Below are 26,346 nucleotides of genomic sequence, written 5' to 3'. Positions count from 1 at the left end.
TTGCCATGTATTTGTGAATTTCCTAAGTATCTTTCTGTTGGTTTTTAACTTCATTACATATGGGTGGAGAATATACTTTATATGATTTTAGTTCTTTTATGTTTACTGAGACGTGTTTTATGGCCTAACCTGTGGTTTATTCTGGAAAGTTCAATATGCCCTTGAGAAGAAAGTGCATTCTGCTGTTGTTAGATGAAGTGTTCTTTTTTCCCATTTCCGCTTACTAAGTGGAAATTGAAGGTGAAATGTTCTGTCTGTAGCTGGCTATTAGGTTTAGTTGGCTTACAGTGTTGCTCAAGTGTTCTCTTTCCTTGTTGATCTTGGGTCTAGCTCTATCCATGATTCAAAGCAGGGTATTGCAGTCAACGATTGTTACTGTTGTCAGTTTCTTCCTTCATTTTCATTAGTTTCTGCTTCATATATTTTGAGGCTCTGTTAGTTTCATATACATTTGTAATTCTATCTTCTTGATGGATTGACCTTTTTATTGTTATAAAATGTTTTTTGTTGGCCGGGCGCGGTGGCTTACGCTTGTAATCCCAGCACTCTGGGAGGCTGAGGCGGTCGGATCACAAGGTCAGGAGATCGAGACCACGGTGAAAGTCTGTCTCTACTAAAAATACAAAAAATTAGCCGGGCGTGGTGGCGGGCGCCTGTAGTCCCAGCTACTTGGAGAGGCTGAGGCAGGAGAATGGCGTGAACCCGGGAGGCGGAGCTTGCAGTGAGCCGAGATTGCGCCACTGCACTCCAGCCTGGGTGACAGGGCGAGACTCCGTCTCAAAAAAAAAAACAAATGTTTTTTGTTGTCTCTGGTAGCAATTTTTGTCTTAAAGTATATTTTGTCTGATGTAACCACTCCTTTCTTGGTTCTTCTTTTAGTTGCTTTTTTTTTTTTTGAGACGGAGTTTTGCTCTTATTGCCCAGGCTGGAGTGCAATGGTGCGATCTCAGCTCACCGCAACCTCCGCCTCCTGGGTTCAAGAGACTCTCCTGCCTCAGCCTCTCGTGTAGCTGGGATGACAGGCATGTGCCACCACACCCGGCTAATTTTGAATATTTTTAGTAGAGACGGGGTTTCTGCATGTTGGTCAGGCTGGTCTTGAACTCCTGACCTCAAGTGATCCACCCGCCTTGGCCTCCCAAAGTGCTGGGATTACAAGCATGAGCCACCGTGCCCGGCTCTAGTTGCTTTTTAAAAATACAGAACATATGTTGGATAGCTTTCTATATTAGTACATACAGGTTAATCTAATTTTTATTTTATTTTTTATATTTAAGAGACAGGGTTTCACTCTGTTGCCCAGGCTGGAGTGCAGTGGTGCGATCTCAGCTCACTGCAGCCTCAACCTCCCGGGCTCAAGCAATCCTCCCCACTCAGCCTCCTGAGTAGCTGGGACTACAGGCATGTGCCATCACACCCATCTAGTTTTTGTATTCTTTAACTGCAACATTGTATTTCATGGTACATTAAGCCATAAATTAACTAGTTACTGTTTCTGGATATTTTTTAAATTTTTAGTCTGGTTTGTTTGCTGTGATAAATAATTCTGCAGGGAACACCTTTGTGTCCATGTCATTGTGCCACTGTGTTTCTGTGGAATAAATTTCTAGAAGAGGGACTGCTGATGAGTGGCAGTCATTTCTGTTATTAGCCATTATGTCTCATTGTTTTCTCCTTCCACCGGCTCTCCCTGCAGCCCCTGCAGATCAAGTCAGTAGTGGCACCAGAGCATGTGAAGGGCTACATCTACGTGGAGGCCTACAAGCAGACCCACGTGAAGCAGGCCATTGAGGGAGTGGGCAACCTGCGGCTTGGTTACTGGAACCAGCAGATGGTGCCCATCAAGGAGATGACAGATGTGCTCAAAGTAGTGAAGGAGGTGGCCAACCTGAAACCAAAGTCTTGGGTCCGCCTCAAACGGGGCATCTACAAGGATGACATTGCTCAGGTGCCGGGGGCAGGGTGGCATGGGGGTCAGGGTCCCTCCATTCTGTTCTCCCTTCCTTTCCTTTTGTCCTTCCCACCCTCTTTGTGCTGCAGAGAATAGAACCCCACTCAGATGAGGTGAAGCAGAGCCTGGGTTTTGTGAGCACAGAGGAAACGGATGGCCATCTTCCATGCACATTCCCAGGCGTGTTGAGTAAAGGTCTGAAGGAGTGGAGGGCGTGAGGCATGTGGAGCTCTTGGGGAGGAGTGCTGTAGGCAGCAGGAGTGGCCTGGGAGATAGGATGGCACAGTCACTGGCTACAGCAGGGATGGCGCGAGATGAGTCAGGGAGCTCACGAGGGCTTGCGGCCCATTGGAGAGCTTTGGTGTTCACTGGCGTAGGATGGGAGGGCTCTAAGGCACACAGGCTGACTTCAATGTTAATAAGATTTCTCTGGTGACTGTGTTGAGACTAGACCACTGGTTCTTAAGCCAAGGCGATGTTTCCCCAGGGGACATTTGGTAATGTCTGGAGACATTTTTGGTTACGTCAGCTGGGGAGGGGGTTGATGATTATGGCGTCTAGTGGGTTAAAGCCAGAAATGCTAGACACACACATCCTCCAATGCACAGGATGGCTGCCCACAACAAAAAATTACCTGGCCCAAAAAGTCAATAGTGCCAAGGCTGAGAAACCTGGGAATAGCCTGGAGGGGGCCATGGGCAAGAGCATGGAGACCAGGGAGGAGGCTGCTGCTGTAGCACATCCCACCCAGGGGGCAGTGCTGGTGGGATGGGACCAAGACCCTAATACAAGTTGAGTGTCTCTAACCTGAATGCTTGAGACCAGAGGTGTTTTTCAGATTTCAGATTTTTTCAGCTTTTGGAATATTTGCATTATACTTACGGTTGAGCATCCCAAATCTGAAAATCCAAGAGTGAGCATTTCCTTCGAGCATCATGTTGGTGCTCACAAGGTTTCCTATTTTTGAGCCTTTTGGGTTTTTGGATTTGGAATGCTGAGACTGCAGTGGAGGAGGGGAAGAGGTCAGGTATTTTGAAGGCAGAGCTGATGGAATTTGCCAACGGGTCGGGTGTGGGTGTAAGAGAAACAAAGGAGTCAAGCGTGGCTCCCAGGTTGTGTGCCTGAGCAGAGGGAGGCGGCAGGTTTGGGGGAATCAGCGGTTTGGCTGTGGTTGTCCTGGATTTGAGGGACCTTTAGACATCTAGGTGGAGATACCAAGCAGGCAGTGGCTTCTCAGTGCCAGAGTTGAGGGGAGAGACAAGCTAGAGTGGGACTTTTGGTAGTGGTCAGCAGCCTGGTTTCTTCCCCACCATCCTGCGTCCCTTCTCCTTCCTAGCATCTCCTGACCCTTCTTGTGTCTGGGGTCAGGGAGTAGGTTGGGGCCCTGCTGACCTCCTGCTCGCCCTGCTCAGGTGGACTACGTGGAGCCCAGCCAGAACACCATCTCCCTGAAGATGATCCCGCGCATCGACTACGATCGCATCAAGGCCCGCATGAGCTTGGTACTCAGGGGAATCTGTGGCCTGGGGGAGGAGGTGTGCTCGATCTGGCTGGTGGCCAAGCCCCCTCCCTCACCCTTCCCACCCATGCCCCTTTCCTCCATAGAAAGACTGGTTTGCCAAAAGGAAGAAGTTTAAGCGGCCTCCACAGAGGCTGTTTGATGCTGAGAAGATCAGGTGCGTGTCCTTGGGGACTGGCTGGGCTGGGTCCCCAGGGCCAGTGTGCAGAATGTGCGTTTTGCAGGTTCCTCCCCAGAAGTGGCCCCGCCACAGGTTTAGCCTGTGAATTGATTAGCTTGGCAGTGTAGCCTCAGGCAAGTCACTTCACATCCCTGTGCCTCAGTTTCTTCTGCTATAAAGATTGATGAAGCTGGGCGCAGTGGGAGGGAGCACTTTGGAAGGCTAAGGCAGGAGGCTTGCTTGAGGCCAGGAGTTCGAGACCAGCCTGGGCAACATAATGAGATCCCGTCTTTTAAAATAATATAATAATAAAAAGAAAAAAGTTAAAAAAAAATTTAAGAAGATTGATGAGGCCGGACGTGGTGGCTCACACCTATAATCCCAGCACTTCGGGAGGCCGAGGCGGGCGGATCACTTGAGGTCAGGAGTTCAAGACCAGCCTGGCCAACATGGTGAAACCTTGTCTCTACTAAAAATATAAAAATTAGCCAAGGGTTGTGGTGGGCACCTGTAATCCAAGCTACTCGGGAGGCCGAGGCAGGAGAATTGCTTAAACCCACGAGGCAGAAGTTGCAGTGAGCCGAGATCGTGCCACTGCCTTCCAGCCTGGGTGACGGAGCGAGACTCCGTCTCAAAAAAAAATAAAACAACCTCTGCTTCCTCAGATTATAGATTATAGTGAGAATTAAAGAAATTAGTATGCGTATGTACTCAGAATGCACTTGGCACATAGTAAGTGTGATCCATGGTATGATATATTGAAATGGGATTCATGGACTATGTCAGGCTTTAGAAAGTCTCCTTTCCTGATCTGCTTATGCCCACTTGAGATGGGGGGGTATGGAGCCCGTTTCCCTCAGGATGTCCCCCAGACTCCCTAGCTGGGTAGAGAATTGGAGCAGCCCAGGAATTTCAACATCCCAGGGCCAACTGGGGGCTCCGGCAGGGAGGGCAGGAGAGGAGGACATGGAGAAACGAGAGGTGCCAGTGACACTCTTCCCTCTGGTCCTGTTCTAGAACTAATTGTGTGCGATTCAGCCAGTCAGGTTTTCCTTCAGATAAAGGAAGAGCTGTGGAATGCACCTTTGAGTCTGCACCGAAGGGCCTTGCTAATACTTCACCTGCCTGAGTTCGGACCCATTTATACCACTGGTTTCGACTCACCTGAACTTCTCTTTGCAAAGAGCAAACCCTAGTGCTCCCTTCCCCACCCCCCAGCAAGCCAGCTGACCAAGTACCCCAACATGCCCAGTACCCCAACATACCCCAACGTGTTGGCCCCTCTCCCAGATTCATCATGGGAGAAGGCGATTGCATGAGTGCAGGAGGAACTTGACCTGCTCCTCCGTGAAGGAGGCTCCTTCCCCACCCCAGAGACATGGAACAGGCACTAAGCGGCCTCCACTCCACATTTGGGGCTGGGAGCTGCAGGCTTGGGAGTCCCACCTGCTTGCTTTTGAAACCTGTCAAGACTCTGGCTTGGCAACCTTGGGCATGTGATGTAACCTTCCTGAGCCTGCATTCCCTCACCTGGAAATGATGAGCAGTTACTGATGTCACAGATTTGGGGAAGAGTCTGTGAGGTCATGAATGTGCAGGCCAGGCTGAGTGCTCTGCGAATATTAACTGGTATCATTGTCTGAAACTGTTACTTTGTTCAGCTAATGTTTACTGCATACTTTCTGTGTATTGGGCACTATTCTTGGTGAAATTTAGTGAATGTTACATCCCCGACCTTCTGAAGCTGACATGCTAGTTAGGGGGACAGGTCAAACACTAGCTCGTCAGATGGTGATCGGTGCTCTGGTGAAAGATAAATCAGGGAATGGGTGGAGGAGTGCAGGTAGGTGGGAGGTGGGCCTTTGGGGTTTGTGAGAAGTCACTGCTGCCCAGAGGGTGTGTGCTGGGATGGGATGGGTCAGTCTGCCTGTGGTCCTCTCCCCCTGTTGCCAGCTGAGAAGACTGAGGTACAGCAAGATTCTCTTCGTGACTCTCCCTTCTAATCTTCTCTCTCCCATCAAATTCCAGGTCCCTGGGGGGTGATGTTGCCTCTGATGGTGACTTCCTCATCTTTGAGGGGAACCGTTACAGCCGGAAGGGCTTTCTGTTCAAGAGCTTCGCCATGTCTGCTGTGGTGAGGATCCCAGAGGGGCATTGGTAATGGGGGTGGTGTGAGTGTTCTCCTGCACGTGAGGCCCTGGGCTGTGGATTATCTGGTTCTGTCCCACTCCTCAAGTTAGGAGTGTTCCCTAGGAGAAGTATTCCCCTAGGGCCCACTCAGCCCACTCAGCTGGGCTGTTGCACTGACCTTGGTCCATTTCCTTCTCTTCCCCTCACCGCTTGGGGCTTAGATCACGGAGGGTGTGAAGCCCACACTCTCTGAGCTGGAAAAGTTTGAGGACCAGCCAGAGGGCATCGACCTGGAGGTGGTGACTGAGAGCACAGGTATTTGATCCCCCTCTATAACCTGGGCCAAGGAGCAGGGGCGGCCCATGGTGGCAACCCCCGAGTCAGCCCTACGACTGCCCCTGCAGGGAAGGAGCGGGAGCACAACTTCCAACCTGGGGACAACGTGGAGGTCTGTGAGGGTGAGCTCATCAACCTGCAGGGCAAGATCCTCAGTGTGGATGGCAACAAGATCACCATCATGCCCAAGCATGAGGACCTCAAGGTAGGTGCCCGGTGTTCCCAGGGGCAGGGGTTGGAGTGTTCAGGCACATCTGGCTGTATGTGGCTGTCGAGGTGGTGGTGTGCCTGGTGACACCTGGTTTCCAGGAGGGTAAGTTGAGGCCCTTCTAGTGTTCTCAGGTGCCTGAGAGAGGCCCTATCTGAGTGCAGCTCAGGGTCGCTGGGCAGCAGGCCTGCCTGGTGGTGTCTGTCTCTGGAGAGTGACTTGGTCTATCTTTTGTTTCTGAAAAGCAAGATATCTGGGTAGTACTGGGTTGAGAGTGTGATTAACCATGGAGTAATCTGAGGTGGGGGCTTGATTTTGTTTGCTTAGAGCGGGGTGTGTGTTTGTCTGTGTCTGGTGTGTGTCTGAGGGGTTGTGCAGGCCCAATGTGATGTGTGGGGTGAGGCTGTCTCTGGGTGGGGCTGAGGAGCTGTCCAGTCGGAGGTCCCGTGTCTGAGGGGCAGGCTCTCTGTGGGTATAGGTAGGCATTGTGTGTCTTGAGGGCGGGCTGGGGTAAAGGTTGTCCAGGTTGGTGTCCTGTGTCTGGGGTCAGCTGTTTCTGGGGCAGTCTGAGGGGTCGTCTAGGTGGACTAAAGTAGTCTGGGGTGGGTGGTGTGAGCCTGAAGTGGGGTGTTCGAGAACATGAGTGGATTCTGAAGACAGGAGGGGCAGGCAGGTTGTGGTGGTCTCCCCTCACCTGTTTGTTGTCCACATACCCAATCCCCCAGGACATGTTGGAGTTCCCAGCCCAGGAACTTCGGAAATACTTCAAGATGGGCGACCACGTGAAGGTGATTGCCGGCCGATTTGAGGGCGACACAGGCCTCATTGTGCGGGTGGAGGAGAATTTCGTTATCCTGTTCTCTGACCTCACCATGCATGAGGTAGGTGGATAGAAGGGTCGGGGAAGGGTGCATGTGCCAAGAGGAGACCCAGGTAGGTGAGTCACCTGGACCGGGCCTCACCCCTTTCACTATCCCTGGCAGCTGAAGGTGCTCCCCCGGGACCTGCAGCTCTGCTCAGAGACAGCATCAGGTGTGGATGTTGGGGGCCAGCATGAATGGGGCGAGCTGGTGCAGCTGGATCCCCAGACTGTGGGTGTCATCGTGCGACTAGAACGGGAGACCTTCCAGGTGTGTGTGTTGTGCTCTGTGGCAGGGACTTGCTTTTAGGAGGCTTCCTGTTCCTCAACCCCTCACCCTAGGAGGTGGCAGAGCCCCCAGACTGCTCTGGGTTGCAGACCTGGCTCTGTCACTCACATCTGACTGGCTGATAGTGGGTACATGGCAAGTCATTGATCCCTCCCCGTGCCTGTTTTCACACCCTGTAAAGTGGAAACGAGAGCAGTGTCTCCTCTGTTCGTAGTGAATGATTCCCTGAGGTTAGATCTGTGCCCTGGTGGCTGTTCCTCGCTCAAGGATGGAGTGCCACATGTGCCCTCCTGCCTTTGCTCCTTCCTCATGGATGTGGGAGTCGCGGAGCACAGTACTTAGGACCGTGGAGTCCACATCCACATCTCAGCTTTGTTGCTTCTGTGCTGTGTGACCCCTGGGCTAGTGACTCACCCTCTCCGAGCCTGAGTTTCCCTCTGTAAGATGGAAATCATGATAGAATCCACCTCAGAGGAAGTTTTGAGGCTTCAGTGAAATCTTACGGGGCCTGACACAGAACGATGGATGAACAATGTTGCTATCAGCCCCTTCTTCCATCTCTCAGGTCCCTGCTGCCCAATCAGGGGTGGAGTCTCCTCCCAAAGGGTGTTTTAGAATGACTGGGAACATTTTTGGTTGACCCAGTACCTAAAGGGTGGCACTCTGCCTGCCTACCCTGCAGCCAGGGAGTTGAGATGCCTTGTGGAGCTTGGGACCGTCTCCCACAAGGAAGGATTATCCCACTTTAGGGAACCCTTGCCCCGTGTCTCCCCTTCCCATTCTCACCCCCACAGCCTCCCTGCTCTCCCTCTGTAGGTGCTGAACATGTACGGGAAGGTGGTGACTGTCAGACATCAGGCTGTGACCAGGAAGAAGGACAACCGCTTTGCTGTGGCCTTGGACTCAGAGCAGAACAACATCCATGTGAAAGACATCGTTAAGGTCATTGATGGCCCCCACTCAGTGAGTACAATTCCTGCTTTTGAGCTGCATCTGAAAGAATTTGGTTGGTTGGGGGTGAGGGAGACATGGTCAAGAGAGTGACCCTTCTCTCCCTGGCTAGGGCCGAGAGGGGGAGATTCGCCATCTCTTCCGAAGCTTCGCCTTCCTACATTGCAAGAAACTGGTGGAGAACGGGGGCATGTTTGTCTGCAAGACTCGCCACCTGGTGCTGGCTGGGGGCTCAAAGGTGAGGTGGGCATGGCAGGACCCTGTGTGTTGGGTACCTGGCTCAGCTCTCCAGCCCCCTCTGGCTCCAGAAGTGACAAGATTGGGCTTGTGAGGGATTAGGAGAGCAGTGTCACTGTCAGGTCCTTGGCAAAGAATGAGAAGGTTTATTTGGGATTCTGAGCTGTTCACCAAGTTATTTTTTATTTTTATTTTTTGGAGACAGAGTCTCGCTCTGTCACCCAGGCTGGAGTGCAGTGGCGCGATCTCGGCTCACTGCAAGCTCCGCCTCCCGGGTTCACGCCATTCTCCTGCCTCGGCCTCTCCGAGTAGCTGGGACTACAGGCGCCCGCCACCGCGCCTGGCTAATTTTTTGTATTTTTAGTAGAGACGGGGTTTCACCGTGGTCTCGATCTCCTGACCTTGTGATCCGACCGCCTCAGCCTCCCAAAGTGCTGGGATTACAAGCGTGAGCCACCATGCCCGGCCTCACCAAGTTATTTATTCATTTCATTTTACTGAGCACCTGTTAGGTGCCAGACACTGGAGAACCAGTGGTGAACAAGACAAAAAAACTCTGCTCTCCCAGAACTGATACTCCAGAGGTGTACAGACAGATAAACCCATCATACAGCGTGAGATGATGGCAGGTGCTGTGAAGATAACAGAATGGGCTCAGGAGACAGGGAGTGACTAGGGCTGCCGTTTTAGACAGAGGAGGATAGAAAAGGCCTCAGTGGGAGGCGACATTGGAGCAGAGACCTGAATGAAGGGATGGAGAGTGAGCATTTTGGGGGAACAGCAAGTGCAAAGGCCCTGAGGTGGGGCTTGTAGGAAAGTGTGCAGGACCAGGCGTCACAGAGGAATTCAGGCCTGGGGTATGGGTGGCTGGGTGGTCTCCTCAGGGTCCTGCACATGGGATGATGAGTTCCTGTGGTTTGTGATTCCCCTATCCCCTGCCTGCCAGTTCACTCCTCGCTTCTATCCTAGCCCCGTGATGTGACCAACTTCACCGTGGGTGGCTTTGCGCCTATGAGTCCACGGATCAGCAGCCCCATGCACCCCAGTGCTGGAGGTGAGAGGGGTTCAGGATCAGGGGATGTGGTGGGTAGAAGGGGCTGAAGGGAACTTGGTTGTTCAGCCTACACTCACTGAGTGCCTGTGCTGGGCTGGGCACTGCTATTAGGGGGTTCACCACCCATAGGAGGGTAGACACCACAGTGACAGCCCAGAATGGTCAGGGCTTCCATAGGAAAGCCAAGGGGCAGGGGTGGGCAGAGGAGGCTCTTAACCCAAGTAGGGAGGAGTCAAGCAAGTGAAAGGAACGTTCTGATGGTGCCCTTGCTGTGGGCACAGCCGTGGGGGACCAGTGACATTCTCCCCCATCCCCAGGTCAGCGTGGTGGCTTTGGTAGCCCAGGTGGCGGCAGTGGTGGCATGAGCAGGGGCCGGGGCCGGAGGGACAACGAACTCATCGGCCAGACCGTGCGCATCTCCCAGGGGCCCTACAAAGGTGACCTGCGAGGCCTGGGGAGGCCTGGGGAGGGGCCTGGTGAAGGAGAGCCTGCCCAGCCTGACCTCCTGCCCCCACCGCAGGCTACATCGGTGTGGTGAAGGATGCCACGGAGTCCACGGCCCGTGTGGAGCTGCACTCCACCTGCCAGACCATCTCTGTGGACCGTCAGCGGCTCACCACGGTGTACGGGCAGGGCCTGGGGAGGGTCAGGGTGGGACTTGCTGGGCAGTGAGAGGGCTCTGCTCACCCCATTGGTTCTCCGCGTCCACAGGGGCTCACGGCGCCCAGGTGGCATGACCTCGACCTATGGGCGGACGCCCATGTATGGCTCCCAGACGCCCATGTATGGCTCTGGCTCCCGAACACCTATGTACGGCTCACAGACGCCCCTCCAGGATGGTGAGTGCCCGCAGGGGACAGGGAAGAGGGGCTAGGGGGACCTAGAGAAGGGACAGGACTGACAGACACACTCATTTCCCCGATTCCAGGCAGCCGCACCCCACACTACGGCTCGCAGACACCCCTGCATGATGGCAGCCGCACTCCTGCCCAGAGTGGGGCCTGGGACCCCAACAACCCCAACACGCCGTCACGGTGAGTCCAGGGTTCCCCAGGTTCTGGTGTGTGCGAGGGATGATGCTGGGTGTCTGGGGCATGGAGGGGTTTGTGGGGCCCACACAGCATTCTCTGCTCCTAGCCTCAGGCTGGTCCCTTTGAAGGAGGAGGCACAGCATGGCGGGGCAGGGGCAAAGCGGCCTCCTCTCCAGCCCCAGCCTCAGTAATGATTGTGGTTACCCCTGGGCCTGGAGAAAGATTGCCTGGGTGGGGTGACCTTGGGAGGGCACCCTCATCTCTGTCCGCCACAGTGTCAGTTGTGGAAGGAAAATAACATCAGGAGTGCCTCTGGATGGGGCTCCCGTGAGAATGAAATTGCTTCAGTTCGGGGTCTGGTGTAGGGTGCTGTTCTGGAAGCATCCACCCCATTATCACCACAGTCGCTCTCAACAGACTTTTCTCTCAACAGGGCTGAGGAAGAATATGAGTATGCTTTCGACGATGAGCCCACCCCGTCCCCGCAGGCCTATGGGGGAACCCCCAATCCCCAAACACCTGGCTACCCAGACCCCTCGTCCCCACAGGTCAACCCACAGTACAACCCGCAGACGCCAGGGACGCCGGCCATGTGAGTCCACTGGGGCCCGCCCTCGTCTACCGCTGCCCAAAGCCTCCTACTGCCACCACCTGTTTTCCCCTCCCTCCTCCGACAAATGCCCCCTTCTCTCCTGTCTCTGCAGGTACAACACAGACCAGTTCTCTCCCTATGCTGCCCCCTCCCCACAAGGTTCCTACCAGCCCAGCCCTAGCCCCCAGAGCTACCACCAGGTGGCGCCAAGCCCAGCAGGCTACCAGAATACCCACTCCCCGGCCAGCTACCACCCTACACCCTCGCCCATGGCCTATCAGGTAATGGTCTGCCTGCCTGCCCTGGAGGGTGGTGGGCTAGGGTGGCTTTGGGCATATAGGGTTGGCCAGGCCAGATGACTATTTCCAGTGACACTTCCTCTTTCCCCTGCAGGCTAGCCCCAGCCCGAGTCCTGTTGGGTACAGTCCTATGACACCTGGAGCTCCCTCCCCTGGTGGCTACAACCCACACACCCCAGGCTCAGGCATCGAGCAGAACTCCAGCGACTGGGTGACCACTGACATTCAGGTGAAGGTGCGGGACACCTACCTGGATACACAGGTGGTGGGACAGACAGGTGTCATCCGCAGTGTCACGGTACGTGGGGCCCAGGGTGGTGGGTGAGCAGGCATCCTGTCCTTGGTACCCCCTAAACTGGGGACAGACCTGTCCCCAGATGGTGACAGCCCAGAGTGGGCAGAGCTGGGACTGAGGAAGCCTAGAGGGCAAGGGGAGCTATGTGAACCCAAAGGAGGCACCTTACCCGATTTAGTGGAGAATCAGGGAGGGCTGCCTGGGGAAGGAGACATCTGAGCCAAGACCTGACAAATGAATAGGAGTAAGCTAAGGAAAGTGACTGGGGTGAGTGTGTTCCAAATGGAGGGAACTGCATGTGCAGAGGCCTGGAGGTGAGGAGAACCTGGGCACATTCCGGGAGCTGAAGGGTTTGTTGTGGCTGGAACATAAAGAGCCAAAGGGGGCTGGGCAGTGCTTCACACCTGTAATCCCAGCACTCTGGGAGGCCGAGGTGGGCAGATCACCTCAGGTCAGGAGTTCAAGACCAGCCTGGTCAACATGGTGAAACCCTGTCTCTATTAAAAAAAAAAAAAAAAAAAAAAAAAAAAAATTAGCTGGGCGTAGTGGCGCACGCCTGTAATCCCAGCTACTCGGGAGGCTGAGGCAGGAGAATTGCTTGAACACAGGAGGTGGAGGTTGTGGTGAGCTGAGATCATGCCACTGCACTCCAGTCTGGGTGACAGGGCAAGACTCTTCTCAAAAAAAAAAAAATGGTGAGTGATGAGGCCACAGAGTTGGCTGGAGCCCAACTCTCCAGGCCGGTGTCATGCACCAGCCTGGAGTACCTAGATTGTCCAGAGGGTGCTGGAGAGCCATGGAGGACTCTAAGCAGGAGAGGGGTGGGAGCAGATCTGTGGTGTGGAATTCTCCATCAGTGATGGATTGGGGGTGGGGAGACTGGGCTGGGAGCCCAGGGGGAGGTTGGGCTGCACTAGGGCAGGGCTGTGGGGAAGAGGCAGGAGGCAGGTGGGAGAGACCCTCACAGGCTGAATGGCCAGGCCTCAGAGCTAGGGGTTTGTTGGTGAGGGAGGTGACCAAGATGAGGTCCAGAGCTCTAGTGGGGCCTGCAGACCATGGGGCAGTTCCTGAGACCAGGTCCAGGAAGAGGAGCAGGTGTGGGGAAGATGCTGAGGCCAGTTTGGGACATGAAGAGTCAAGAAGCAGTCTCCTTTTTGCCTGTTAGCTTCATTCTGATGCTTCCCTTGCTGATTGGGTCACCCTGTCCACCCTGACATGCACTACAGGCCCCAGGCCTTGGAACCAGGCCCAGCCTTGGCCTTTCCTGCCCCCATTTCACCTTGAGTTCTCAGAATGAGCCCTGAGCCTGTGTCCCCTGGGAGTGCGGGCCTCAGTCCCATGTTGGGAGCAGGACAGGCTGACCAGGCTGTCCCCATCCTCCAGGGGGGCATGTGCTCCGTGTACCTGAAGGACAGTGAGAAGGTCGTCAGCATTTCCAGTGAGCACCTGGAGCCCATCACCCCCACCAAGAACAACAAGGTAAGAGCAGGGGGCAAGGAGATATGGGGGTATTGGGTGCTGACACGGACTCTGACCATATTCCCCCCACCCCCAGGTGAAAGTGATCCTGGGCGAGGATCGGGAAGCCACGGGCGTCCTGCTGAGCATTGATGGTGAGGATGGCATTGTCCGTATGGACCTTGATGAGCAGCTCAAGATCCTCAACCTCCGCTTCCTGGGGAAGCTCCTGGAAGCCTGAAGCAGGCAGGGCCGGTGGACTTTGGCAGATGAAGAGTGATCCTCCTTCCTTCCCTGGCCCTTGGCTGTGACACAAGATCCTGCTGCAGGGCTAGGCCGATCGTTCTGGATTTCCTTTTGTTTTTCTTTTTAGTTTTCCATCTTTTCCCTCCCTGGTGCTCATTGGAATCTGAGTAGAGTCTGGGGGAGGTTCCCCACCTTCTTGTACCTCCTCCCCACAGCTTGCTTTTGTTGTACCGTCTTTCAATAAAAAGAAGCTGTTTGGTCTAAAAGTGTGTGTGTGTATGTGTGTGTGTATGCCGTGGGAATGAGGGTGTCTTGTTTTTAAGTGGGGTCATTTGCAGACCCCACTTCCTTGCTTTGTGGTTGGGGCAAATAACTGGACCCTACCTAAATCCATTTTCCCATCTAGATAATAGTGATAGTGCCTGCCCCAGAGAGCTCTTGAGGGGAATGTGTATGAGAAGACATCGGAAGGAGATGATCAGAGTAGAGCTTGTCATGTGATTGATGAAATTATATCTTATTCAGGCATGAATTATGCTAAGTGAAAATCACACTCACTATCCCCCAGGAAATGTAAATTCCTCCTGTGGTGCAGGATACAGTGCTTGATGGTCCGTTTTCTTTGTTTTCTCTTTATTTTTATTTTTTTTTTGAGATGGAGTCTTGCTTTGTCACCAGGCTGGAGTGCAGTGGCACGATCTTGGCTCACTGCACCCTCCCCCTCCCGAGTTCAAGCAATTCTCCTGCATCAGCCTCCCCAGTAGCTGGGATTACAGTTGCGCGCCACCACACCCAGCGAATTTTTTTGTATTTTAGTAGAGATGGGGTTTCACCATGTTGGCCAGGATGGTCTTGATCTCTTGACCTCGTGATCCGCCCACCTCGGCCTCCCAAAGTGTTGGGATTACAGGCGTGAGCCACTGCGCCTGGCCCTTTTTTTTTTTCCCTCCCCCAAGACAGAGTCTCTCCGTCATCCAGGCTGAAGTGCAGAGGCATGATCTCGGCTCACTGCAGCCTCCACTTCCCGGGTTCAAGCAATTCTGTCTCAGCCTCCCGAGTAGCTGGGATTACAGGCGTGAGCCACCACGCTTGGCAATTTTTTTTTTTTTTTTTTTTTTGTATTTTTAGGAGAGACGGGTTTCACCATGTTGGCCAGGCTGGTCTTGAACTCCAGACCTCATGATCCTCCTGCCTCGGCCTCCCAAAGTGCTGGTATTACAGGCGTGAGCCACTGTGCCTGGCCGATGGTCCTTTTTTTTCTTTTCTGTTTGAGGTGGGGTCTCACTGTTGCCCAGGCTAGAGTTCAGTGGTGCAGTCATTGCTCACTGCAGCCTCAACCTCCCGCGCTCAAGCGATCCTCTTGCCTCAGCCTCCTAAGTAGCTGGGACTACAGGCGTGCATCACCACACCTGGATAATGTTTTTATTTTTAAATTTTTTAGAGACGGAGTCTCACTATATTGCTCAGGCTGGTCTCGATCTCCTGGCTTCAAGTGATCCTCCTGCCTCGGCCTCCCAAAGTGCTGCAATTACAGGCGTGAGCCACAGTGCCCAGTGGTCCTTTTTCTTGAACCCTGATAGCAGTGACACCAGGATTGCTGTAGCTTATCCAATGACTTGGGGGCAGGAGTGGGTGCAATCTTAGAGACTGGGGCTTAGTACCCAGAACCTGTTTCCCTTCCTCGTTAGATATTCCTGTCTTTTTACAAATGTAAATGTATTATAAAACATTTCAGGCCAGGCGCAATAGCTCATGCCTGTAATCCCAGCACTTTGGGAGGCCGAGGGGGGCGGATCATTTGAAGTCTGGAGTTTGAGACCAGCCTGACCGACATGGTGAAACCCTGTCTCTACTAAAAATACAAAAAAATTAGCCGGGCATGGTGGCGGGCGCCTGTATTCCCAGCTACTTGGGAGGCTGAGGCAGGAGAATTGCTTGAATCTGGGAGGTGGAGGTTGCTGAGCTGAGATTGCGCCAACTGCACTCCAGCCTGGTGACAGAGCAAAACTCTGTCTCAAAAAGAAAAAAAAAACACCACCAAAAAACATTTCAGACGTTCAAGATTATATACCAAGAACACCCATGTCACCACCACCCAGCTGAGGAAACAGGAAACAATATGTACTAGATAGGACCCACTTCAGCAGCACCCTAAATCCATTCCCCCGGAAGTAACCAAGAGCGCCGAGTTCCTTGTGTCTTTCCCTTTCTTGATTTTGTATTTTTACTACCTTGATATTTAGTTTTAAAGTTTACATAAACAGGATCTGATTTTTCTTCCACTCAATTTAAGGGAGGTTCGTAGTGTCTCTAGCCTCTAATTCTTTTCTCACTCAAGCCCTGTACAGCCAGATACTGCTGTTCTTTGGCTGAGTCTCAGGTAATATGGTTGGATCTCCAGTCCTTTATAGAAAATCATGGTAGGAAGGAATGGGAGAGAAAATAGATTTTGCCTCCCAGCTCCACGTGAGGAAGAGTTTTATTATTAATTTTTATTCATTATATTTTTGAGACGGAGTCTCCCTCTGTCGCCCAGGCTGGAGTGCAGTGGCACGATCTAGGCTCACTGCAACCTCTGCCTCCTGGGTTCAAGCGATTCTCCTGCCTCAGCCTCCCCAGTAGGTGGGACTACAGGCGCGCGCCATCATGCCTGGCTAAGTTTTTTTGTTTTGTTTTGTTTTTTTAGTAGAGACGGGGTTTCGCCATGTTGGCCAGGCTGGTCTCAAAACTCCTGACCTCAGGTGATCCGCCTGCCTCAGCCTCCCAAAGTGCTGGGATTACAGGCATGAGCCACTGCCCCGGCCTATTATTAATTTTAAAAATAGAGATGGCAGTCTTGCTATGTTACCCAGGGTGGTCTCAAACTCCTGGCCTCAAGCGATCCTCCTGCCTCGGCCTCCCGAAGCGCTGGGATTACAGGTGTCAGCCACCGCGCCTGGCCAGAAAAGTTTTCGAGGGCTGGCTTTTCAGGTCGTTTTCTGGGCCTCAATGTCTATTTCTGACAATTGGGAGGTGAGGGCCGATTGCCTTACACGGTAAGACAAGCGACCTGACTCGTGACTATTTTTTTTTTTTGACAAATCAGGCAGCCACTGACTCCCTTCATTATGGCCTCAGCTTTATCTCTGGGCGATAAGTGTAATCCCTTCCTTCGCTGCGTCCTTTGCAGGGGCGGTGGCGCTCTGCAAGGCCCAAGGGGGCGTGGTCCAGATGACTTTGGATCCCAGTTGGCGCCCCCAGGGCCAGCCAGGAGACTGGTCAGAGGCAAACGCGCCTGCGGCAATCCGCCCGATGCCTTTGGTCTCTCTCGGGCTTCCGTCCGCCCGCCCCTCCCCCGCGTTTCCATTGGCTGTAGCTCCGGCCACAGGCGGGCAAAGAGGGAGCGAATGGGCGGGGCCGCGTGGCGTCAGCGCAAGATGGCGGCCTCGGCACCGGTGGTGTCGCGCTTGTGGAGCGGGCTCCGGCTTGGCTCGCGGGGACTGTGCACGAGGTTGGCGACGCCATCCCCCCGGGCCCCAGATCAGGTGAGCGGAGCGAGAGTGGCTCTCTGAATGTGGGGTCCCTTCCAGTGGAGTTACGGACATATCGCCGCCCCTTGGGGGTTCCGGGACGCCTCACCTCAGGGTGCTGAATGAAACGCCGCTTGCATTTCGGGGCCCTTCCCAGCCTCCTGGGTGGACAACACTTGCTCCCCTAGGCTGAAGGCTGGGAATCCCGGTGTGTCCTTAGACCCCACCTCCCACCCACGTGGGTGCCGGAGGAGGAGGGGGTTACCGTTCCCAATTTTAGTGACCAGTCAGGTGATACTTGAGCAGGAGGGGTCTGGGACGCTCGAGTCCCAGTCTGGCCATGGGAGTTATTTTCTCTGTGGCGTTGGTGGTGGTGAGGTAGACGTTTGGGTTTCCAATTCGACTTGCCTCCATGTTGACAGAGACCCAGCCATTCTGACCTCCAAGTATATCACTTCTGTGCCTTAGTTCCCCAAGCCCCAGACAAGTGATTGCCCTTCCCCGCCTCCGCTCCCATCCCTTACCCTATAACTCTGCTACCTTTAGCCCCAAGCAGCCGGATGTCGTAACTCCCGGTCCTGTCTGTCCCCCTTCCCCCACCGCTTGTGCCCTCCGTTCCCTCTCATCCCAGTGTTTAGGCCCTCCCATCCCTTATTCTCTGTGCTTTGCTTTTCTGGGCTGCAGACCCTCCAGTCCTGTTGCCTTCAAGATCCTGTGCATCTGGCCTGTTAGCTTTTAAAACTCCTGGCATCCTGGTGCCGGACAGTCTGGTTTTGACCCTCTGAGCGGCCCCACTTCCTGACTGCTCCTCCAGGGACACAGATGTCCAGGGCTCTGTGGGTGTCTGCCTCTTGGCTCCTGAACTTGATTCTTCTTGGACTGGAGGGTTGGGACCATCCTGACCTCTCTTCTGTCTTGGCTGACCTCCCCTTTCTCAGCTGCAGGCCGCAGAGATCGGGAACCGCGGGAGCACTAAGGCACAAGGGCCACAGCAGCAGCCGGGCTCACAGGGTCCCAGCTATGCCAAAAAAGTTGCGCTCTGGCTTGCTGGGCTGCTTGGAGCTGGTGGGACTGTGAGCGTCGTCTATATCTTTGGTGAGGAACATATCCCTGTCCCCCAATTTTGTTCCTTGGCCTCTCTAGTCCACTGTGGAACCTCCCACTCTTACCCACTACCAGCGTCTCTCATCTTCATTCCCTGGCTCCTTCCTCAATAGGAAAGCCAAATAGAACACCTACCTTGAAAACCAGGGAAGTCTTCTTTCTTCTCCCTTCCACTCCTTAAGGTTCTAGTCTTTCTAGTTGGTTCCTGTGCCAGGATACAGGAAAGAGGGGAAGATGGGGAAGGATAGGCCTGAATCAGCTTCCTAAACTTTGTCTTTCCTCAGCAGCCAAAAATCCAGCCATCCCACTAGTTACTTTAAATCCCACAGACCCGGCCGGGCACGGTGGCTCACGCCTGTAATCCCAGCACTTTGGGAGGCCGAGGCGGGTGGATCACAAGGTCAGGAGATTGAGACCATCCTGGCTAACATGGTGAAACTCCATCTCTACTAAAAATAGAAAACAAATTAGCCGGGCGTGGTGGTGGGCGCCTGTAGTCCCATCTACTCAGGAGGCTGAGGCAGGAGAATGGCGTAAACCCGAGAGGCGGAGCTTGCAGTGAGCCGAGATCGTGCCACTGCACTCCAGCCTGGGAGACAGAGCGAGACTACGTCTCAAAAAAAAAAAAAAAGATTCCACAGACCCAAGAGACCCAGCCCAGCCCCATTTCTCTCAAAGACCCGGGAATCTTGGCTCCCAGCCTCCTCCGGGCTTGAATCCAGGAGGCTGTGCCTCTAACTCTTTCCTCAGATCCAGGAGTCCAGGCCCCTTATCCCACTCCTCCCTCAGGACCCAGGGGACTGGGCCCCAATTCCTCATATTCATCCTGGTCTCCCTTGCAGGAAACAACCCGGTGGACGAAAATGGTGCCAAGGTGAGGGGGAAAGAGACCGAGGCCTTGCCAGGAGTCCTAGTCTGTGGGTGAGAGGGGTCCCCTTTGGTCTGTTCAGGCACATTGCTGGTCTGGAGTGAGACTTTCTTTCCCAGTGACCTTTGCCTATTCCTCTTGGGGTCCTGGAGATTCCTTTTCTGTATGTGATGGGGTTCTGCCTCTGACATCCTAAACCTTCCATTTTTCTCTCTACTTCCCAGATTCCTGATGAGTTCGACAATGGTGAGTAAACAAGCACAGATTCTGGAGTCCCTGACCCTCTCAACTCTGTCATTTGTAAGGATGTCTCTCTCCCCATCTGGTGTCTCCGGCCCCTCCTCCTTTCCACTGGGGAGGTGGGGGAGCCAGCAGCTGGATGGCTTTGTGGAGAGGGACATTACAAAGCCCAAGCCCACTTCCCTGGCCCCTCAGCCCTGAGCAGATGGTCAGAGACAGATGGGGGAGGGGAGCCTTGGGTGGTAGGGCTTGGGGACACAGGGTGGCCTATCTCCAGACACATGGGTTCCTGTGCCTTAAACCAAGCATCTGCAGTTCCCAACTCCTTCCCCATCCCCCTCAAGCCCCTACCCCATTAGGCTCATTTTCAAAACAATACCGCCTTCCTCTCTCCCCTTCTGGTTAACTAGCTTCTGGTGGTGAAGTATATGACAAATTGGATAGTAGAGAGTAGTTGTCAATCCTGTCACATCTGGCTCTTCCTAGGAGAAAAATGAAATTGGTGGGTCTAGAAAGCTGCCTGTTTATGCTGGGGGACGTTTGCAAACAGTCATGTTAATACATTGATTGTTTCAAACTGGGCAGTTGTAGAATCATGCTGGCTTCAACAAATCAATATGCTGATTTAAATTGGGCAGGTAAATCTGCAGTTTTAAAGTGTATATGTTTACTAGCCTAACTGGTTTCCATATTGTGAGTGGTTTTTTTTTTTTTTTTTTTTGAGACATAGTCTTGCTCTGTTGTTGCCCAGGCTGGAGTGCAGTGATGCAATTTTGGCTCACTGCAACGTCCACCTCCTGGGTTCAAGCATTTCTCGTGCCTCAGCCTCCCGAGTAGCTGGGAGTACAGGCATACACCACCACACTCAGCTAATTTTTATAGTTTTAGTAGAGACAGGGTTTCACCATGTTGGTCAGGCTGGTCTCGAACTCCTGACCTCAGGTGGTCACTCACCTCAGCCTCCCAAGGTGCTGGGATTACAGGCATGAGCCACCACTCCCGGCCCAATATATTGTGTTTTTTTTAAGAGGCAGGCCCATGTATTGCACTAAAAATACTGTATTAAAGTAGGTAGCCATGTAAGTTTACTGTTTTATACTGGATTCATTAGTCGGGAGTGGTGGCCTGTGCCTGTGGTCCCAGCTACTCAGGAGGCTGAGGTGGGAGGATCACTTGAGCCTGGGAGTTACAGGCTGCAGTGAGCTGTGAGGCCGCCACTGCACTCTAGCCTGGACGACAGAGTGAGTCTCCACCTCTAAAAAAAAGTAAGTTAAAATGAGAAAGTAAACTGGAGTCAATATATTCACTTAAACCAGGGTTTTTCACCCTTGGCCCTATTGACACTTTGGACCAGATAATTCTTATAGAGGACTGCCCTGTGCATTGAAGGATTTTTGCAGCATCCTGGGCATCTGCCTACTAGATGCCAGTATTGCGATAATCAATTATATCTCCTGGCATCGCCATTTTCCCAGGGGTAGGCAGATAGACAAAATTGTTCCTAGTTCTGAACCACTGTTTTATGGTATAGAGACGTGTTTATATATTCATTGTGGTTTAGATTCAGCACACTGGATTAAAGTGGGCAGATCTGGAAGCCCAGTGATTCGAAGTGGGCAAAATACACTGGCATAAATTAGGTGTGGTGGGTCACGCCTGTAATCCCAACACTTTGGGAGGCCAAGGCAGGAGGATCACTTGAGCCCAGGAGTTCAAGACCAGCCCGGTCAACAGAGCAAGACCCTGTCTCTATTAAAAAAGTATGTATACACTGGCGTAATGTCAGCAGATTTATATGTATGTGGTGTTTTGTTTTGTTTGTTTTTTTTTTTTTTTTTGAGACAGAGTCTTACTCTGTTGCCAGGCTGGAGTGCAGTGGTGCAATCTCGGCTCGCTGCAACCTCCACCTCCCAGGTTCAAGTGATTCTTTTGCCTCAGCCTCCCAAGTAGCTGGAACTACAGGCACATGCCACCATGCCTGGCTAATTTTTTTTTTTTTTTTTTAATATTTTAGTAGAGACAGGATTTCACCATGTTGGCCAGGATGGTCTTGATCTGACCTTGTGATCCGTCTGCCTTGGCCTCCCAAAGTGCTGGGACTACAGGCGTGAGCCACCACGCCCGGCCTTGTATGTGGGTTTTAAGTGGGCCAATGTAATAAGCATTCTGTTTCATAGCTGGGGTAGTATGTGGATATAAGTATCAGCTTAAAATAGGGCAGGTAAATAAATCTGTGTTCCTATCTGGCGGTATGCCATTGCCTTCTATCTTTGGACCTAGAAATGAGTTGGTTCAAACCAGGTAGGTATGCAGACCTGTTTGTATCTGGTAGATAAGAAACCCCTGGTTTGTCTGGGAGGTTGAGCAGCAGCTTATTGTGGAATCTCTTTGTGCCTGGTGTTCTCCTAGATCCAATTCTGGTACAGCAGTTGCGTCGGACATACAAATATTTCAAAGATTATAGACAGGTGAGCAGAAGCCCTGGGTTCAGTCCCCATGTCTCCAGCCCTGGCCTCCTTGTCTGAGCGCCCCCATCCTGTCCCTCTCCCACAGATGATCATCGAGCCCACCAGCCCTTGCCTTCTTCCAGACCCTCTGCAGGAGCCGTACTACCAGCCACCCTACACGCTCGTTTTGGAGCTCACCGGCGTCCTCTTGCATCCTGAGTGGTCGGTGTGTCCCGGGAAAGGCAGCGGGTTGGGGATAGACCTGGGCAGTGGGGTTGTGATGAGGTGGACTTTCAGCCCTGGCTGTGCTATATGATCTTGGGGAGGAGATGTCACCTGTCATTGCCTCGTTTTCTTCAGCTGGGAGAAGGCAGTCATGCTAACACCCACTCTGTAGGGTGGTATAGGTGTGTCCAGGCACGCTATAAGTGCCACAAAGCCAGACCCTCAGTCACAGGCCATGTACTTCTTGACCTCCAAGAGCCACAAAGACAGAGGGAGAGAACTCTGTTCTGGGAATCCCCCAGGCTGGATCTTTGTCCTCTTGGGGACTCTGAGGGCCTCTGGGTCTTGGTGTTTCACTGTCCTCACTGTCTTCCCAGCTGGCCACTGGCTGGAGGTTTAAGAAGCGCCCAGGCATTGAGACCTTGTTCCAGCAGCTTGCCCCTTTATATGAAATTGTCATCTTTACATCAGAGACTGGCATGGTGAGGCTCTGGGGCAGGGGAGGGAATGTTGGTGTGGCGGGAGGCGTAGAGATCTGGAGGACTAGGGCTCAGCCTGACCTTTTCTCGCTCCCTTCCCACCCCCAGACTGCGTTTCCACTCATTGATAGTGTGGACCCCCACGGCTTCATCTCCTACCGCCTATTCCGGGACGCCACGAGATACATGGATGGACACCATGTTAAGGTGCCGTGGGTTCACGGGTGGGCCTCTGGGATTTGGTGGGGTTGGCACCACCTGAGGGAACGAGGGCCCAGCTCTGACCCTAGCCTCACCTGACTTATGGTTCTGCACAGATTCGATTCCTGCTGGCAGGCACATGCCTGCCTCTAGCCTTGGCCAGACATCTGCACCCTTCTTTGTTCCCTGGAATCTGGGTGTGGGAGTGGGGGAAAATGGGGTCTCTCTAAAGAAGACAGTTGGGGGTGAGTGGTAAGGATGTACCATTTAGAAGCTGGTTTTATCTTGCTGTGTCTGTAACTTAGTGTTTCTGGGAAGGTTTGCTTATAATTGTACATATGAGACTGTTGGAGTTTGTTTGACCTGGGGTCTGTTACTGTGGCCAGTGATATATTCAGGAGTCTGGATCTGTGAATGGGCCTCTTTGTGGATCTGGCTCCAAGTGTCTATGTGTCTGTTGGGTTTCTGTCTGTGTCCTGTCGGGGTAGGGGGGTCTGTGTTGTTCTTGGAAATTCCGAAATACATGGGCTGTGATTGAGGGTCTTGAAGGGTCTGTGCCTGGGTGCCTGTCTGTGTGGGTCTCTGGATGTGGCTGCAGATCTGTCTGTACCTGTTTACTTGAGTGAGAGGTTCTTAAACCTGCAACATACCACAGTTACCTGGGCAGGGGTTAAACAGGAGAGTTGTTGCCTCCCTCTCCAGGGAACTTCCTAATCGCCTGTCTGTGTGCTAGGCCCTGGGTCTAGGAGTCTATGTGATTAGCTCCCCAATATCCTGGGGGTTGTTTTGTTTTTTGTTTCTGAGACAGGGTTTTGCTCTTTCACCCAGGCTGGAGTGCAGTGGTGTGAACATGGCTTACTGCAGTCTCAACCTTCTGGGCTCAAGCGATCCTCCCACCTCAGCCTCCCGAGTAGCTGGGCCTATAGGTGCACACCACCATGCCTGGCTAATTTTTATTTTTATTTTTATCTATTTATTTATTTTGTGAGACGGAGTCTCGCTCTGTTGCCTAGGCTGGAGTGCAGTGGCGCGATCTTGGCTCACTGCAACCTCCCCATCCCAGGTTCAAGCGATTCTCTTTCCTCAGCCTCCCGAGTAGCTGGGACTACAGGCACACACCACCACGCCCGGCTAATTTTTTGTATTTTTAGTAGAGACAGAGTTTCTCCCTGTTGCCCAGGCTGGTTTTGAACTCCTGAGCTCAGGCAATCTGCCTACCTTGGCCTCCCAAAATTCTGGGATTACGGGCGTGAGCCACCGCACCCGGCCATTTTTTGTATTTAGTAGATACGGGGTTTCACCATTTTGGCCAGGCTGGTCTTGAACTCCTGACCTCAGGTGATCCACCTGCCTCGGCCTCCCAAAGTGCTGGGATTACAGGCGTGAGCCACCATGCCTGGCCCTCTGTGGGAGTCGATGCCATCATCCAAAGCCGGTCTTTGAGAGGCCCTGCCATTGTGATCCCAGTATGTGTGATGCTGTGTATGTATGTTTTGTGTGTTTTGGGTCTTCTTGATGGAGGGAGAGTTGGGCACAGATGTTGCCCTGACCTGTCACTCACTTCCAGGATATTTCATGTCTGAATCGGGACCCAGCTCGAGTAGTAGTCGTGGACTGCAAGAAGGAAGCCTTCCGCCTGCAGCCCTATAACGGTGTCGCCCTGCGGCCCTGGGACGGCAACTCTGATGACCGGGTCTTGTTGGATCTGTCTGCCTTCCTCAAGAGTAAGGCTGACCCCTGATCCCTTGGCCTCTGACCCCAGAGCCCCGGACTCTGAAGAGGAAGAATAAATGCATGATTCATGGCTGGGCGACTGAGGTGCAAGAGGTGCCTGAGCACCTTGGAGTCTTTAGGAGCTTCTTAGGATGTTCATGGAATGTTTGGGGGATACTTGGGGATGTTCAGGGAAGCCCTTTCAGAGCGTTTAGAAGCATTCCAGGTAGCACTGACCGCCCCCCTGCCCCAGTGTGGGACGTTCCCCTCATGGGCCCTGCCTCCCTCTGGCCTTTAGAAGCCTGGCTGACCACCCCCTGTTGTGCCCACAGCCATTGCACTGAATGGTGTGGAGGACGTGCGAACCGTGCTGGAGCACTATGCCCTGGAGGATGACCCGCTGGCGGCTTTCAAACAGCGGCAAAGCCGGCTAGAGCAGGTCGGTGCTTAGATGCCCAGAGTGGAGGATCGGCTCTGAGGCTCCTGAAGGAGGAGCCCGGGGCAGTCCATCTCCACACTCCTGGCTTGGCTGTGTGACCCTAAGCAGATACCTCCTCTCTGCCTCAGTCTCTGTAACCAGGGGGATATAACATAGTCTGTCTTGTAGGGCTGCCAGAATGAGGGGATGCATTGTTTCTGCAGCCTGCTCTGAGAACAGGAGACAGGAGAGGATTTGAGATTGGACTGGGAGAGGGGTTGCCCTTGATGGTCTTGAGTAGGTCTGGGGGCAGCTTGTGGAAGTGGACTGTGGGTTTTAGATCAGGTCTGGAAAGAGGCTCCCTGGGGACGTGGCCCAAGGCTGTGGGGAGAGTTGTGATAGTCTTGGTGGGACCCTGGTAATTTGGAAGTGGGACTGAGAGTATGGATCGCGTCTGGGTAAGATTCCCAGGGGTCTAGGCTAAGGTTCACCAGATTCTAGGTTAGGTTCCTAGAGTTGGGAGCCCCTGAGTGCCCAGAGAACAGGTCCCTAGAGATTTGGGCCTGGGGACCCCCCCAGGGAACCCCCTACCCCTGCATCCAGACAGGGGTCATGGGGCTCAGGGGGCCCAGGGGCAGGATGATGCAGTCTGGTGAGGAAGGCCGTGGGGTTTGGACCTGGGATCTCACCAGCATTCACCTTAGGGTAACAGGGTCTGGGATAGGATCTCAGGCTCAGGGGAGGGGTCCCTGGGATCTGGGGAAGGAGATTATGACAGTCTGGGGCCTGAGAACCTACTGCAGTTCAGGCCTGAATACCTCGAGTGCCTAGTATTGGAGTCTGTCGTCCCCCAAACATTGAAGCCTAGGCTCCTGCGGCTCAGAGCTGGCTCTTCCTAGTGTTTGGGGTGGGGGGACTGGGGTCCTTGTGTCTGGACTGGGGGCCCCATGGTTTGGGGAAAGGGGTCTGGACTTGGCAGAAGTCAGAAGGAAAGGTGGTCCCTGGGCTGAGGCCTGGGGAGCTGGGCATCTAGGAGGAGGCTCCGTCCACCTTGCGTTGACCCTCTCCTCCATCTGCCCCCAACCCCAGGAGGAGCAGCAGCGCCTGGCCGAGCTCTCCAAGTCCAACAAGCAGAACCTCTTCCTCGGCTCCCTCACCAGCCGCTTGTGGCCTCGCTCCAAACAGCCCTGAACTCTGGGCCTCCTCAAACTCAGTGCCTGGGTCCAGGGCCCCAGTGCTTCCAGATCAAGACTTGGGCCACCACTTGTCCAATAAAGTACATCCCAGACGCCACACCTGCTGTGTCCCGAGAGTCTCCAGATGGGGGCATCGGGGTGAGGTCTGGGACTCTTGGGTCATCGTCCCGTAGTGGCTGATCGGCTGCCAAGCACAGTGGGGGTGCTTTGTTGGATCAGAGCGGATTTTTCACCCTGGTCTCGGAATCTAAAAACCCTCGCTGTGTCTTCCTGTGTGTTGTGTGATCTGTAAAAAATACATCTCCCTCTGACCACAGACTCCCCATTTGTG

At 53.4% G+C, this 26,346-nt stretch overlaps 2 protein-coding genes and 1 non-coding gene across 5 annotated transcripts in view; all 3 read left to right on the top strand.

Annotated features, from left to right (window-relative positions):
• SUPT5H (SPT5 homolog, DSIF elongation factor subunit) overlaps positions 1 to 13,881 on the top strand; it is a 32,753-nt gene extending 18,872 nt beyond the window's left edge. For both annotated transcript variants that reach the window (XM_055247827.2, XM_055247825.2), the window contains 20 exons: positions 1,697 to 1,948; positions 3,364 to 3,453; positions 3,557 to 3,627; positions 5,659 to 5,764; positions 5,982 to 6,075; positions 6,165 to 6,301; positions 7,030 to 7,185; positions 7,288 to 7,434; positions 8,269 to 8,415; positions 8,516 to 8,641; positions 9,610 to 9,694; positions 10,012 to 10,131; positions 10,215 to 10,317; positions 10,406 to 10,533; positions 10,623 to 10,728; positions 11,159 to 11,317; positions 11,430 to 11,598; positions 11,711 to 11,914; positions 13,295 to 13,390; positions 13,467 to 13,881. In XM_055247827.2, coding sequence (XP_055103802.1) covers positions 1,697 to 1,948; positions 3,364 to 3,453; positions 3,557 to 3,627; positions 5,659 to 5,764; positions 5,982 to 6,075; positions 6,165 to 6,301; positions 7,030 to 7,185; positions 7,288 to 7,434; positions 8,269 to 8,415; positions 8,516 to 8,641; positions 9,610 to 9,694; positions 10,012 to 10,131; positions 10,215 to 10,317; positions 10,406 to 10,533; positions 10,623 to 10,728; positions 11,159 to 11,317; positions 11,430 to 11,598; positions 11,711 to 11,914; positions 13,295 to 13,390; positions 13,467 to 13,610 — 2,640 coding nt within the window. In that variant the 3' untranslated portion in view covers positions 13,611 to 13,881. The remainder of the gene's footprint in view (positions 1 to 1,696; positions 1,949 to 3,363; positions 3,454 to 3,556; positions 3,628 to 5,658; positions 5,765 to 5,981; positions 6,076 to 6,164; positions 6,302 to 7,029; positions 7,186 to 7,287; positions 7,435 to 8,268; positions 8,416 to 8,515; positions 8,642 to 9,609; positions 9,695 to 10,011; positions 10,132 to 10,214; positions 10,318 to 10,405; positions 10,534 to 10,622; positions 10,729 to 11,158; positions 11,318 to 11,429; positions 11,599 to 11,710; positions 11,915 to 13,294; positions 13,391 to 13,466) is intronic.
• Positions 5,120 to 5,191, top strand: LOC129467168 (small nucleolar RNA ZL116). Its single transcript, XR_008652299.1, has one exon. It is a non-coding gene; the product is annotated as a small nucleolar RNA ZL116 (small nucleolar RNA).
• Positions 13,882 to 16,707: 2,826 nt separating the features above from the next.
• TIMM50 (translocase of inner mitochondrial membrane 50) lies at positions 16,708 to 26,282 on the top strand. Of its 2 annotated transcripts, none has more exons than XM_063620051.1 (11): positions 16,708 to 17,139; positions 18,069 to 18,219; positions 19,071 to 19,102; positions 19,321 to 19,342; positions 21,746 to 21,804; positions 21,890 to 22,009; positions 22,386 to 22,490; positions 22,596 to 22,694; positions 24,256 to 24,412; positions 24,734 to 24,840; positions 25,909 to 26,282. In XM_063620051.1, the coding sequence occupies exons 1-11, from the start codon at positions 16,723 to 16,725 to the stop codon at positions 26,008 to 26,010; spliced, it is 1,371 nt and encodes a 456-aa protein (XP_063476121.1). In that variant the 5' UTR covers positions 16,708 to 16,722; the 3' UTR covers positions 26,011 to 26,282. The 2 variants fall into 2 exon arrangements, with proteins under 2 accessions (XP_063476121.1, XP_063476120.1); XM_063620050.1 differs by having other exon boundaries at positions 16,965 to 17,139; positions 18,063 to 18,219; positions 25,909 to 26,112.
• The last annotated feature ends 64 nt before the right edge of the window (positions 26,283 to 26,346 follow it).

The sequence above is a fragment of the Symphalangus syndactylus genome, chromosome 17 (assembly GCF_028878055.3).
Source record: "Symphalangus syndactylus isolate Jambi chromosome 17, NHGRI_mSymSyn1-v2.1_pri, whole genome shotgun sequence".
NCBI classification, from domain to species: domain Eukaryota; kingdom Metazoa; phylum Chordata; class Mammalia; order Primates; family Hylobatidae; genus Symphalangus; species Symphalangus syndactylus.
This window is presented reverse-complemented; position numbering and strand designations above follow the sequence as displayed.